The 13,585-nt window shown below is 41.6% G+C and overlaps 1 protein-coding gene across 4 annotated transcripts in view; it reads right to left on the bottom strand.

Annotated features, from left to right (window-relative positions):
- ric1 (RIC1 homolog, RAB6A GEF complex partner 1) overlaps nucleotides 1-13,585 on the bottom strand; it is a 49,069-nt gene that overhangs the window by 17,025 nt on the left and 18,459 nt on the right. For 2 of the 4 annotated variants that reach the window (XM_032540102.1, XM_032540106.1), the window contains 22 exons: nucleotides 13,410-13,546; nucleotides 11,795-11,886; nucleotides 11,082-11,170; nucleotides 9,654-9,798; nucleotides 9,472-9,520; nucleotides 8,912-9,088; nucleotides 8,545-8,757; nucleotides 7,817-7,855; nucleotides 7,218-7,328; nucleotides 6,821-6,910; nucleotides 6,571-6,731; nucleotides 5,549-5,687; nucleotides 5,320-5,436; nucleotides 3,501-3,908; nucleotides 2,978-3,289; nucleotides 2,576-2,734; nucleotides 2,192-2,328; nucleotides 1,752-2,032; nucleotides 1,271-1,483; nucleotides 937-1,114; nucleotides 626-814; nucleotides 1-351 (listed from right to left, as the gene is read on the bottom strand). The exon at nucleotides 1-351 is cut by the window's left edge and continues 2,534 nt beyond it. In XM_032540102.1, the coding sequence (XP_032395993.1) occupies nucleotides 36-351; nucleotides 626-814; nucleotides 937-1,114; nucleotides 1,271-1,483; nucleotides 1,752-2,032; nucleotides 2,192-2,328; nucleotides 2,576-2,734; nucleotides 2,978-3,289; nucleotides 3,501-3,908; nucleotides 5,320-5,436; nucleotides 5,549-5,687; nucleotides 6,571-6,731; nucleotides 6,821-6,910; nucleotides 7,218-7,328; nucleotides 7,817-7,855; nucleotides 8,545-8,757; nucleotides 8,912-9,088; nucleotides 9,472-9,520; nucleotides 9,654-9,798; nucleotides 11,082-11,170; nucleotides 11,795-11,886; nucleotides 13,410-13,546 (3,752 nt within the window). In that variant the 3' untranslated portion in view covers nucleotides 1-35. The remainder of the gene's footprint in view (nucleotides 352-625; nucleotides 815-936; nucleotides 1,115-1,270; nucleotides 1,484-1,751; nucleotides 2,033-2,191; nucleotides 2,329-2,575; nucleotides 2,735-2,977; nucleotides 3,290-3,500; nucleotides 3,909-5,319; nucleotides 5,437-5,548; nucleotides 5,688-6,570; nucleotides 6,732-6,820; nucleotides 6,911-7,217; nucleotides 7,329-7,816; nucleotides 7,856-8,544; nucleotides 8,758-8,911; nucleotides 9,089-9,471; nucleotides 9,521-9,653; nucleotides 9,799-11,081; nucleotides 11,171-11,794; nucleotides 11,887-13,409; nucleotides 13,547-13,585) is intronic. The other 2 variants (XM_032540103.1, XM_032540105.1) reach the window with 2 other exon arrangements.

Raw genomic sequence — 13,585 nt, 5'->3', positions numbered from 1 at the left:
CACACTCACACTCACACTCACACTCTCTCCTGGCTTCAGGACAAGGTACAGTCGTAGGCTCCCTCCTCTTCTCCCTGCTCCTCTGTCTGCTCGGGAGGACAGTCCTCAGAGGGGGGACGGGGAAAACCTCCCGCGGGTTCGAGGGAGGGCAGGGCCAGGCCCAGCGGAGCCGCTACTCCTCTACTGTCCTCTGGCCGCGGTAGTGCAGCCCCTCCCAGCCCCTCAGAGCCGCTGAGCTTGGAGCTCTGGCTGGTGGGCTGGAAGGACTCAGGCTGCACCTGTTCAGCTGCTGAATCCATCAGCTCCTGCAGCTGCGGCTGGATCAGGTGGAGAAATGGTTTGTAACCCAGGCTGGGAAAAAAGAATAGGGATGGAGGAGAGGAAAAGGTTACATTGGGTATGATCTTCTTCACCATGCCACTTTTGCTAAAACAGCCAACACATTGAAAACATTCACAGTGTTAAATGCTATTGTCATGTTTATGATCACAACTGCCTAAACCAATGCTGTTAAGTTCATCACATACAATTCTGATTCCAAAAATGCAGCATTTAACAAGTGATTTCTATTTAAAATTTGTATTTAATTACTTAAAAAAAAGACCTAGCCATGAGCTACACCCACCAGTAAGTGGAGACCCATGTGTCGACAGCCAATAAGCCGTTGCGGACACTCTGCACAGTTTCTTGGGGAACCTCGGGGCTGTCCAGGAAGCCGATCACCTGCTTTATGACGCTGGCGTCCCGCAGGATCAAGCCAATCACTACACACCACTCCAGACAGCCCGCCTCCATGAACACATGAAGGAGATACCTGAAGGAAACGGAGAGGCACAGCTGTCAAGTACTGCCTTTGGTTTCTCATTGAATTAAAGCGGGTAACAAACAAAGACTGCAGTGGGATCATAGAAGTCAGGTCTAGTGACGGTATCTCACCTGAGCTGCACCTGTGACTTGTGTGGGCCTTTGTTGGCCAGCTCCATGGAGATGTGCTCCAGCTCGGCTTGGCTTAGGCTCAGAGTGGAGGAGTTCTCATCAACCATCGTCCAATCACCATCCACCACTGAGCTGGTCTCGGTCAAGTCTGTTGCCGAGCCGACACTGTACTCTTCCACTAAAGGGGTGCAGAAAAGCAAGAGGAGGAATAAGAGAGAAAAAAAGGACAATGGGACGTCTTCAGGAGGGTTATGCAAAACTGGTGACAATGACCAAGTTCCTTTTATATATATGTTAATAGTTGGACATAGATGACGTGTTTGAGTCTCATTACCTTTGTTGGTGAGCAAGGACAGGAACGCATCATGTGTCTGTGGCGAGTGTTGGTTGGAGTGAGCAGACGAGGCCGTGTCCATGTTTTTGGGCCTCTCGCCGAGCCCGTCCAGCCAGGTGAGGTTGCTGGAAGCTGCCTGAGGGGGCGCCGTGTCCATGTCGCTGTTCAAAAGGCTGTCAGCTGACTGCGACTTCAACAGTCGAGTGCTCAGCACTTAAGAGTAACAACAACAAAAACACCAAGAACTATGATTTATTATATCATTATATTATATTATAATATTAGAGACATAAGTATTGTGAGCCGGGGAAGCAGACACCCCAGTTCACATGTTAATGTTAAAAATGTTCTTGTTAATGATGTACATTTTATTACATTTATGGGTTAATGCCATCTTGTGTGCTTTTAGCAACAACACCAAACAGACTGATTGAGGTTTGGTCAGTTGCAGAGACAGCTTCTGTATTGCCTGAATCCTCACCAGTGCGACACCGTCCGTTCTTCAGAGGCGAGCTGATGCTTCCCACAGGAATAACAGGGAAGGGCCAGAGAAAGTCCTTATGGAGTCTTTTCAACGCAGAAACAAAATCCTCAACGCGGGCCACGCGGTTTCGTTCGCGACACAACCAGCCGATGAGTTCGAAGCCCAGCTGTGCAGAGAAGCAACCCAGGTCACGGAGACGGACCTGCTCCAGAAGGTGGCGGGCGTGGCGCCACAGCATCATATCAATATACATGTTCTCTGCGCACTCCACATCCCGACTGACAGAGATGAACACAGGAAAAAGGAGAGATAGAGAAAGAAAATGTAGAAACATTTTAATGTTACAGTGAGGCCATTTTGAAACAAAACATTATACTGGTTCACAATCTACGTTACTGTGCGTGTGTGTGTGTGTGTGTGTGTGTGTGTGTCCATACCCTTTAGATGATGCTCCAGAGGGCATACTGAAGGTCTTCTGCAGGTTGAACTTGCCCGTAGTGATGGCCTCTCCCGACTGTGACAAACTGATACTGCGATTTCTGAAGAACTCAAAACCGCCAGTTGAGCTGGGTTCCTAAAGACAGAGTTACACTTTACTATTTCATGTTTGTAGCATAGCATAATGTTTGTGAGTACAAAGCCTGATGGGGTTTCTCCAATTTTCCTGAAATGGAAAATATTGGAAACATTTCACTTTCACCTTCATTTGGTGGAAAACCTGACTACCTAACTTTTCCTTGAATGATATCTATAGACAGAGTCAAAAGAAAAATGGCAAGCAGAGGAAATAATATTTGTAGGGATCATTTAAAGTTCTCTACCTGAGTGGTGGGTGTTGGAGGCGGAGTCTCCATCTCCCCAGAGCCAATGGCTTTGAGGAATCGGATCATATGCCGGCAGAGGTCCCATTTGCCCTGCTCAAGCGCCGTGTTAAAGAGTAGAGTGGCGTGTTGTCTGCTCACTGCTGGAACCTCCATGTTCTTTACAGAGAAGGCCAGCACACAAGAAGGGACAGATGGAAGATACGGAGAAAGATGAAGGCTGGGAACATTTTATGACATCATGACACCCTCAACAGATTTAGTTAGGTATGCACAATGATTTTATTTGTGGTGGGACTATGCATGAGACATTTTTTTGATACTTCTGTCCTAGGCTGAAAATGTCTGATAATCCTTGCAATAAAAAACGGAATATGTGCAGTTGTGTCAGTGTGTAACTACCTGCAGTATAATCAGATAGGAGGCTGCTGTGTCCAGGTCCTGAGCCATGAGACACTCCTCAAACAGATCTTTGGGGTTTCCCACAGCAGCAAACAGGTAGTTCCACAGGGCGTACTCCGTCTTTCTGGCACAGTGAACGATGGTCTGGAGGAAGAGGGGGAACTCGGTGATGAACTTGGCCACGGTGGGCAGCAGAGGGTCGGGAATGGGCTCCCGCGATGTTGCCTCTTCTTCCAGCACGACGTGCACCATGAGCTCCATGACATGCGGGAAGTAAGGGAGGGAGGCACATGACTGAGCCAGCATCAAAGCCTATGGGAGAGAATGAATGGAAAGAGGAATGGACAAAAGGAAAAAGTGGACTTTGTAAGTGTGCAAACAATCAAAGGCCTTATGGTATGATCATAATATGGAACTGTTGTATTCACATACATGGTCCACAGAACGCAAAGACTAAAGTTTGTCAAAGTGAAGTGTTTTGAATCTGTTTACCCCCTAGTATGAGACAGGAGGCACCACATACCTGTTCACCAAGGTTGCGGACCAGCAGCTGCCTCAAGATGTGATGGAGGTAGATCTGGGAGGTCCTCTCTACGGTGCAGTAGGGGAACAGCGCCTCCAGAGGCTCAGAGGATCCCTGCAGCCCATCGTAGAGCACAGTCTCATTGGTTGCCCCCAGTACCAGGGCATCCTCGAAAAGCACAGCCAGCGGGTAGATGTTGATGTGGAAGGGCAGCATGATGCGCCTGGAGAGAAAGGAGTGGGGCTTGCGATGGTCTCGGGGGAACAGCGGCAGCCAGACTTTCATGCCTGCCTCACCGCAGGACAACCACAGGGCCTCCAGCAGGTGACGCTTCTTCTTATTGGAGCGACAGGTGGTCCACACATTCTCCACACACTGGGCCAGCACCACCGGAGGACAAAATGGTAGCTAGGAGAGAAAGACAAATATAGGGATTTGATAATAAATATATTCATTGCACCATTACAAAAACATGCTGCTTTAGTTGTAGACCTAAAAGATTATAATTAAAATCTTTGGTTACTGTGTGAAAGTGACACCAAAGACTACAGATCTGAAAAAACTAGCAACTCAACTAAGCATCAGGCCAGCATTAAGATCCCCAGAGGGCTATTCCACAAAACTTAGATAGCAGATTAAGCCAGGAATTCCCCAGTTATTGTCAATGAATTTAGCCTTGACTCAGTTTCACGAAAGCAGAGGCAGATAAATTACCATGGAGATTTATTCTGTGCATCTAGCCTAGTCCTGACCAGGCCAACAGCCAGGATTTATTAATCCTGGTGCTTTTCTGTTCACTCTACAGTGGTTTTTACCTTATAATTATTAGCTTTCATTAAAATACAACAGGTACATATTGCTGTTCAGTTAAGTACTGGCATTATTTTAACATTGTGACCATTATGTTTTGAAATTATATATGACTAATCTTTGCTGTTATATTGTGTTTATGAACACTGTTGTTCATATTGTTGTTAACAGTTTGGTGTTACAGTCATATTTACAGTGTGCATTGACTTGATCACTTAGTTTTTAGATTTCAGAGTTTAATTTCATTGATGTTTTTCTTTTGTGAGTCAAGCAAAGCATATATAGGAAGAAGGAAACTCAACCGCTTTCATAAAACAGCAAGTAAAAGCGTGGCAGATAATAGCAAATTAACGGACTGAATGATCTGAAAGTCTAAAAATGGAAATTTTCAAACCACAGCTCTTAACTGAAACCATTCTGCTCACTTTTAAGGCAAAATGTACAACTGTTAATTTGTGCAAATGATTAGCAGCCTTACTCCTTGAATGTGATAATTATGACTGATTTCATGTGCTATGTAAAGCATACACACACATTCTCCATTTCAGCATCAGTAAATCTGTTATTAACTTTGCAGTCTGTACAAAGAAAGCTGTGAATGCGTATCTATCCAAATGACTTCATCCTGGCTCGACCTAGTCCTAACTCCTCAGCCTGGCTTGGCTGTGGTGAAACACACAAAGCCAGAATGCATTGATTAGACTAGGTCAAACCTTGCTTTATCGGTTAACCTGGATTTATAAATTCTGCTTTTGTGAAATAGCGCCCTGGACATCAAATGCGCCAGTGATACAGTGATTTGATAGCAACAGCTTTACAGCTTGAAAACGGTGTAAAATGTTGCACAGCTTTAATTATTTGTAAAATTGAAGAGGGTTGCATTAGTATTAGTTCTTTTTTTCCCGCTTGCATGTTGGATAAAAAAACGTACTTGACGCACTGGTGCAAAACACACAAGTCTAACCTGAGACCAGGACACACCACTGCATTGCTTATTGTTTGAACTCACCAGCTTCTTGTTGTTGGCAGGCGTTTCTTTCTCTCGTACCTGCGGTCCTGAACGGTCCCTCTGCAGCATGATCAACTGGCCAGCTAGATTCAACATGATGCTCTCTGCCATGCAGGCCTGAGATGGACACACGTACATAAAACATGAATGCACTTGCAACCTATAGAGACCGTATAGGTCAGTTTAGGTGTGTAAGTGTGAGTGTGTGTGTGTACTGTATGTGTGTTACCTGCTGCGGGGCTTTCAATGTGATGCCAGTCTCTGTGCGCACAGACGTGAGTGTGACAGAAACCACGAGGGCAGGGTGAGGGATGTAGCGAGACATTGACACTTCCTGCAACAACTCCACGCTGGCTGTCGGGTGTGGACTAGAATATTAAATAGAGGTGAACATAAGTATTATAAAAACAGAATCATGACTTCCAGGTAAAAACACTAATGCACAAAAAAAATTTAAAAAAAAAGACTAAGAATTTGTGACTTTATCTGTAAGGTTTTTGAAAAAGCTTTCAGTATGAGAGGCAACAGCATGTGACTGCTAAGCCAAATCTTTTTCTCTTTCTCTCTCTTCTTCTTCTCTTTCTTTGAACGTCTACACAGTTAATGATCCAAAATGCTGGCGAACAACTTGATGCAGCTTACTTAAATATTTTATTCAGACAAGTTCCTTGATTCAATTAATTCAATAAATTGCAGTAAGCAGAATTTTTAACTTTTTTAAATGGTTCATAGGCTAGCCAAACACTGTTAATTAAAAACAATGTCTACTCCGCTGGATCCCAGTTCGGTCATGTGATGGAGTTTTAGGTCAATAGCTTTTACTAAAAGCCTCTTTTCCAAAGGGAAAAAGTGGCTAAGTAACACTATTACCGAACACTACTATGACTACTGGTGCCAAGGATTTCACTGGTACTAGACTTTGAAAGGAAGAAATGTGCTCAATGTAAAGAATAGTATCCAGTTTATCAAAAGAAGCTTGGCCAATCCTTACTTAGAAATACAATGTCAAAACAGTTGGTAAAGGTTTAGTATGTATAATCCATCCGGCCTCATCATCCTTACTGTTACAAGGCACAAAAAGCAAATATGTTCCAAGTATAAATAACTACAGGACAACGTTGGACAAAAGTGAAGGCCTGGCAGAATGCAAACACATGAGATTACCCTGGGAAAAGATCAATGTCAGGGATACGATATTGAGTGCTGTGGAGTTGAAGACTGAAAGTGTAATGTGTGTATACAGGAGCCCACCTGTCGTTCCTCCTCTCTATGCTATAGAGGCAGATGGAGCAGTCAGCTCTGAACAGGATGATCATGTCTCTGAAGACATTGAGCAACAGAGTGTCCGATTGCAGCTTAGTCACAGATGCAAAGGCGTTGTCCAGGTTGGATGAGCGTTGATAGAGTCTCAACTGGTGTCAACAGAGGGAAGCATCATAATGAATGTAACAAAACTAAAAGTGGAATTTATGAGAAACAATAAGTGGTGCTTCAGTCTCACCTGCTCTTGCTGGTCTATAAAATTGTAACAGGCCACAACCACAAAGTCCTTCCACCAAGCCAGACCTCCCGTCACTGTCATGTTCTGCTCCTACAGAAAAACGCAAACACACGTTAACATTATTTACTTGGGCACAAAACACAAATGGAAATAAAATAAAACTTTGCCCTAAAATACTCTATTATTTTAACAGTATTTTGACAGCTATCTTGTGATAGAGAAGCTAGCTGTGCAGACAACATTATGGCATATATTACACCAAGGATGTACTAGAGCCACATAAAAATAAAGACATTTTGGCAGAATTCTTTCAAAGTAAGTCACCAGTTGTTCATTGACAATTGTACTGAAGCCATTACAAGAGGGTTATTATCTTTCAATCTACACAGCCACATACCTGAGTGATGTTTCCAAACAGCTTCCATTTCCTTGTGAATAAGGAGTAGTGTGCAAAGCCCCGCCTCCCTGCTACAGCCATGCACTGGCCTGCTGTATCTATGGCTGCAAACTGCACGCACACACCCAATATAATGTCATGTATTGACACAGAATACAAACACATTCAAAAATAAACACAGTTTTATGGTTAGTTTTAATAACTACCAGTATATTGACATGTCAAGTTTTTTTGTATATCCATTAAAAGGAAAATGGGATTTACAGGCTCACAGCAGCATCTATTCCTCCCACACCTTGTACAACAATCATTCTGCTATGTACATGCACTTATGAAAGCAGCAAAATTTGTTGATTTTGTAAACATTACTGCTTTGTAGACTCTGGACTATGACAGCTTCTAGAGTCTGAGCTCAAACGTGGCATGGGTGAATAATTGTAATAAATGTGTCCCACACATAACATCAGATTCAAAGCCAGAAAGTTCAAGTCGAATACCCATGGGGGATAATTGCATAAACGATTTAACACACGGGTCTATGACACTTGACCTAGTGGACCAGGAGGCAAAATTACAAACACACATGTTCCCATACGTACCCGTATAGGCCAGTTACTCTCTAGGTATGTGCTGTGAATCTAGAGGGATACAAAAATACTATGAGAAATACAAGATAATAGACTAAACTTTATATCCACTGAGAAACACACACACACACACACACACACACACACACACACACACCACACACCCACAACACACACACACACACACACACACACACACACACACACACACACACACACACACACACACACACACACCACACACACACACACACACACACACACACACACACACACACACACACACACACACACACACACACACACACACACACACACACACACACAAAATCAAGGCACTTGTTGAACATAGCTATTGTGACTGGTGTTATTAGCATTATTAGCTACTGTAAACAATATTTATTGCTTGGCTATGGCTCTTTACATTCAGTACAGCACGAGATCTATCTCACAATTGAAGCTTGCAGAAAACCTTTTGGATGATCGATTAGCTAAAATGCCAAATATTTGATGGTTCCTGCTTTTCATCATTTGTTGCATTTCCTGTTCTTCCATTACATAAATTTGAATATTTTGGGGTTTTAGACGGTTAGCAGAATAATTAATAATGAAAATAATCGCAGCCTCTGTTGCTGATTCTACAGGATGGCCTGGGGCTACACTGACATATAATTGACATGAAATTTTGTCCCTGTTGCATAAATCTCATCAAACCAGGTGTGATGAATGTGCAACCTTACCTGGACCACATGCCAGTGCTTGTGTCCCAATAAAGTGCTTAGTCCCTGAGAGAGAGAGGAGTCGGGGTTGAGGGGGTGGTGCAGCGGGCTGCCATCGTGTGGGTGTAAGTGTGTGTGCGGATGTGTGTCTGAGGTGCTGTGGACCTGCGAGGGGTCACCACAGGTCAGGTAGAGGCGGTCTTCACCATGGAGCAACACCTGCTCCTGGTTACTCTGTACAGCCAAGAGAGGAACAACAATAGCATGATGTTTGTTTAATGTGTGTGTGTGTGTGTATGTGTGTGTGTGTGTGTGTGTGTGTGTGTGTGTGTGTGTGTGTGTGTGTGTGTATGTGTATTCACCAAACTTGCAGTATGTTTGCTCTCACCGTGCAGGGGTTGACTGTAAGGGCACTCTTAATGAAGTGGAACTGCAGTATGCCGGCCTGCAGGGAGGGCTGTGGAGGTGTGACAATCTCCTCCTCCTCTTGCTGCTGTTCCTCCTGACTTCCCCTCACCAGTTTGCTCGGGAGCACCCATAGGTGGTAGCCCTCTGCTCCCCAGCACTAGAAAGTACAATGGTAACAGAAATGCATTTTACATGTAACAGGCAAACTACCAACATATAGAGAAATCATTTAAATATGCACAATAAAGCATGCAAAAGAAAAAGAAAGAAAATTATTATTCTTATTGGAATATAATTACACAGCCTGTATTACCTCTGTTTCACTTCAATGAAAAACAATTTGCTTGTAAATAACAGGATACAGTAGGTATTGAATCTTAACATAACCACAACATAACACCTGTGCTTTTAATTTTGACAACTAATTTCCTGCCATTATTTATAATAATTTCTGTAACCTTAAATCTCTTAAATATGCTTTACATATCAGTTTTATATTGAAATGTCCCTTCATGTTATGTATTAAATAAATCCACTTGCCATTGAGCTAATTTTAATAGGGTCCTTCTTGGTACCATCAGAGCGATACCTGAGGGGAGGACAAAAAATACAAGTTATAAAAAAAGCAAGAAGAATATATACATTTAAATAAATTTGCATTATATGGAGTGTGTCCATCAGTGAATTAGTGTGTGTTTGTGTGTGTGTGTGTGTCCACTTACGCAAAATCCTCTCCCAGAGTGCAGATGAGGTGGGCTCCAAAGACACTCCACAGCGATAGGCCACCACACTCCCATGTAACCATGGCAACACTGTAGTCAGGTGACCAGCAGATCAGCTTGACTGGACCAGTCTTGTTATACATGTCTGAACAGGCAAAGAATGCAGATTGTATTTTTAAAAATACTACCTAAATATTTTTGCAAACAATTAAGCAGTTTCTAATATTTGATACTAAAATCACATTATATTATGCTCTTATTACATGATAACTTGTGAAAATTATAATAATTATTATAATGAGTGACCTAGACTATTTTTTAAATATTGTCTACTTCATTAATTTACTGAGCTCATGTGTGGTCTTTTATCATAAGTATACTCTCTGAATAACAGGGCTTGATATTACAGAGTGATATTATTGTTTGATGATAGCTCGGGCAGTAGCTGAGCAAAGTGTTTTGAAATACAGTCACCAATGTTCAGTCCATATGCATGTTAGTTACAAAATCCTGTTGGAGAATTACTTTTTTTTCCAGGTTTTTTAATACTTTTTTAACGCTTCATAGAAGGAAAACACATTCTAGTCAAAGTATAATAGTACAATGGAATACCAGTAGAGGCCAAATGATCTAGACTTATTTATTATTATATTACATTGTTCCAGTACTTCCCAGCAGTGTATAACATTTATTCCTAATGATGTAATTTATAAAAATCAATGTGACCTGGACCAGGATACGCATCAGAAAACGCATGAATGGAATAACCAATTTAAAATAATTTATTCATCAGATTTCTGCCAAAATCAACACATTATTCCATCATTAATAGACAGCTGAGCTTCCTAGCCACTGTAGCTAGACTCTTTAATACCTTCTAAGGTTGTTTTTGAGGAAATTAAATTCCATTGAGGTTAAATAAATAGACAGCACTTTATATCTATTTATAACATTGATGCAGTCCTTACCATTGAGTAACCGGTTTTCATTTATAATACACATTTATAATAATGTAGCTTCTATTGTGTGTTGTGTTTTTATGTTACTGTGTTTTATTGTACCATTTTTAACAGCAGTTTGGAGTTTGAACATGCAAACCAAAGACAAATGTGTCCCTTTTTTCATGCAACAAAAGTAGACAAAGTATTTTCTATTCTAGAGACTTTCAAGACAGATCCAGATACCAGATTAATTGTTAAGATAGTGACGGGCCTTAATGGCAGTACGCTCACTAGGGGGAGCTATAGCTTTAGCTATAGATGTGACCTAAAGGGAAACAAAGGCATCTGCACCCAAGGGACAGCTGAAGGAATGTGAGTTATCTTAAGGAGGAATTTGTGCACGGGTGTGACACAAACAAAGAGAGGAGAGAGACAAAAAAAGGGACGGAAGAAAAGAGCAAGAGATGGGGAGCATTTGTTGTGGTACCTGGGTAGTGTTTTGGGGTGAGCTCCAGTTTATGGGAGAGCTGCATGGATCCAGTCGTGGTGTCTATCATGTACACCAGCACTGAGCCGCTGAAATGAAAACACAATCAAGGTTATTATTTTTTTTTTGTGTGATTGCAAATGATTAATCCCAGAGGCCTGAATATAATACTACAGTTGCTGCCTACTGACTTTCAGTTAACCTCTTGCTCATTCAGTGGTAAAAATCACAGCGATCTGCATCAGAGTAACACCCACTTTTATCTAGAAGGGTGTTTTGAAAGCTGTATTCAAATGATGTTCAAAAGACAGACGATGAAAGTGTTTTTTCCTTGTAAAGCGAGACAGTCTGATTACTCTTATCATTTGCAAAGGACTGTTTGGACAATAATTACATAAAGATCTGGAACTCTGTGTGTGCGCGCCCAAAAAGGTAAAAAACACAGTAAAAAATGAAGGAGGAGATGAGAGAGCAATAGAGAGGAGAAATCCCTGCCAACCTGGCAGATCTATAAGTAATATGGGAGTGTCTGACGAGCACACACTAGGTAGGCTCGGCAAACACAAACTGACAGATTCTCACACTGGACACACAACACGGACAACATTCTATCCCTGTAACACACGGATGCAAATGCGCGCACGCACACACAGGTTTTCTTCCCAACACTGTAATATAGAGATACGAACAGAGAGACAGTTGCAGACGTGTACCTGGCACAGCCAAAGGCCATCAGTCTGTATTTGTTGTTGACAGCCACACAGGTGCCATCAGTCACATCTGCTGCCCAGACGCCCTGCAGCTGCTGGTCACACACAAAAAAAAGAACATTTATGAATTACAAATAACTGAATGTGTGAATGATGTCAGTGGCAGATCAGGGTAGCATTCCTTTAATACCATCACTTATATTTATCTTTAAAATGTGTTGGTAAGTCTAAATGAAACTCTAGAGCAGAGAATAAAAACAATAGCAGCAGACTGCTTGGTCCCGATTTTAATATGACATTTATATCTGAACACATTTGTATCTTGATGGAGTCAACAACACCCACTTCTCCGATTTCAAGAACATCATTCCTAGCCAAAATGTTTTAATGGTGAGCTCTTCTTGCCTTTTTGGATGTGAAAAGATATCTTACACATACTCTTACTGTTAAAATCCTGCCAAGACAAAGTAATAGCCACAAGTCCTGCATTGAATCATATTATCAGGGTATTAATAAAAAATACTGTGATTCCCTATTTTTAGTCTAAGTCTGAAAACATTTTGACCTGAACATATTGCTTCTATGTGTCTCTCCTCTTTAGGATTACTAAGGTTACTGGTGCTCATGCCATACATTTAAACTTCACTGAAACCATAAAGGATGTTAACAGTTCTCTCCCTTATCTTAAAACTTGTTTGTAGGGGTGTGATGAGACACTCAGCTCACGAGATGAGACAAGACACAAGATTTTGTTCATGACAAAAAGACAAGATTTTAAGAATATTTTAAAGAAAACTTCAATTAAGAAATATGATTGGAAGAATAGTCTTTACTCAAAGAACCAAGGTTAAAACGTAAAGTTCATTGCAGCAGTAAACAAGGCTGCTCTTGTATTGATTTATGACCATTTTAATACGAGGAGAGAACATTTATCTTTGTTTAATATCATTAAAGGCAATCCAAGCCAGACTCATGTTCAAAGCCAGATGTATTATAAGAACAACCAGGTCAGACTCCGTCTACTGATGGCTGCTCTGCACTTATGAAATCACATTTATTATACCAATATTGCGAGACAATCTTTAACCCAATGAGAAGTCTAGGACAAGGTCTCGTCACACATCTACATGTTTAACACTCAAAGAGAACAGTTTGTTCACTTTGCCTCTATTTATATACTAATTACATGTATACTGTTAGCCTTTAGATTTTTTCTTTAATGTACACCTAAACAGATTTCTTTTGCACACAAATACCCCAAAACATGGCCTAATAAATGCTATTACCTACTCAAAAGCCAGCAGAACATTTAATTTATCTGCAGAAACAAAGGCCTGGTAAAAATCAGTATACAATAAGGGATTGTCAAAATAATTTTGGTGGTGGTTCCACTGTCATGGCGTCAGATAATGTCATATGCTGATATGCATATTGATGGCATAAGCTATAGAACAGTTGGCTGTCTGCAAGTCTTGTGAAGACGAATCAGACTTCCATCAACTTTTTCAATGCCATAACTATTATGCATTTATTACAATCTGGGTTTGGATCACGTGTTTGACATTTGTGCTGAGTGCTTGTTTTAACATCATCATCGTTGGCCTGTGAGTATTCTTACATCTGCGGTGATGGTGTTACTGAGCGGTGTGATAAAGCCCAGGCGTCCGTCACTCAGTACCACAGCGAAGCCGTCCAGGGTCACACAATACTCCATACAACGGATATTAACTCCCTCCAGGTCCAAAGAGGGACCACCTACACAGACACACAGACACACACAGACACACACAGACA

Source organism: Etheostoma spectabile, chromosome 16, assembly GCF_008692095.1.
Source record: "Etheostoma spectabile isolate EspeVRDwgs_2016 chromosome 16, UIUC_Espe_1.0, whole genome shotgun sequence".
Classification (NCBI taxonomy): Eukaryota; Metazoa; Chordata; class Actinopteri; order Perciformes; family Percidae; genus Etheostoma; species Etheostoma spectabile.
This window is presented reverse-complemented; position numbering and strand designations above follow the sequence as displayed.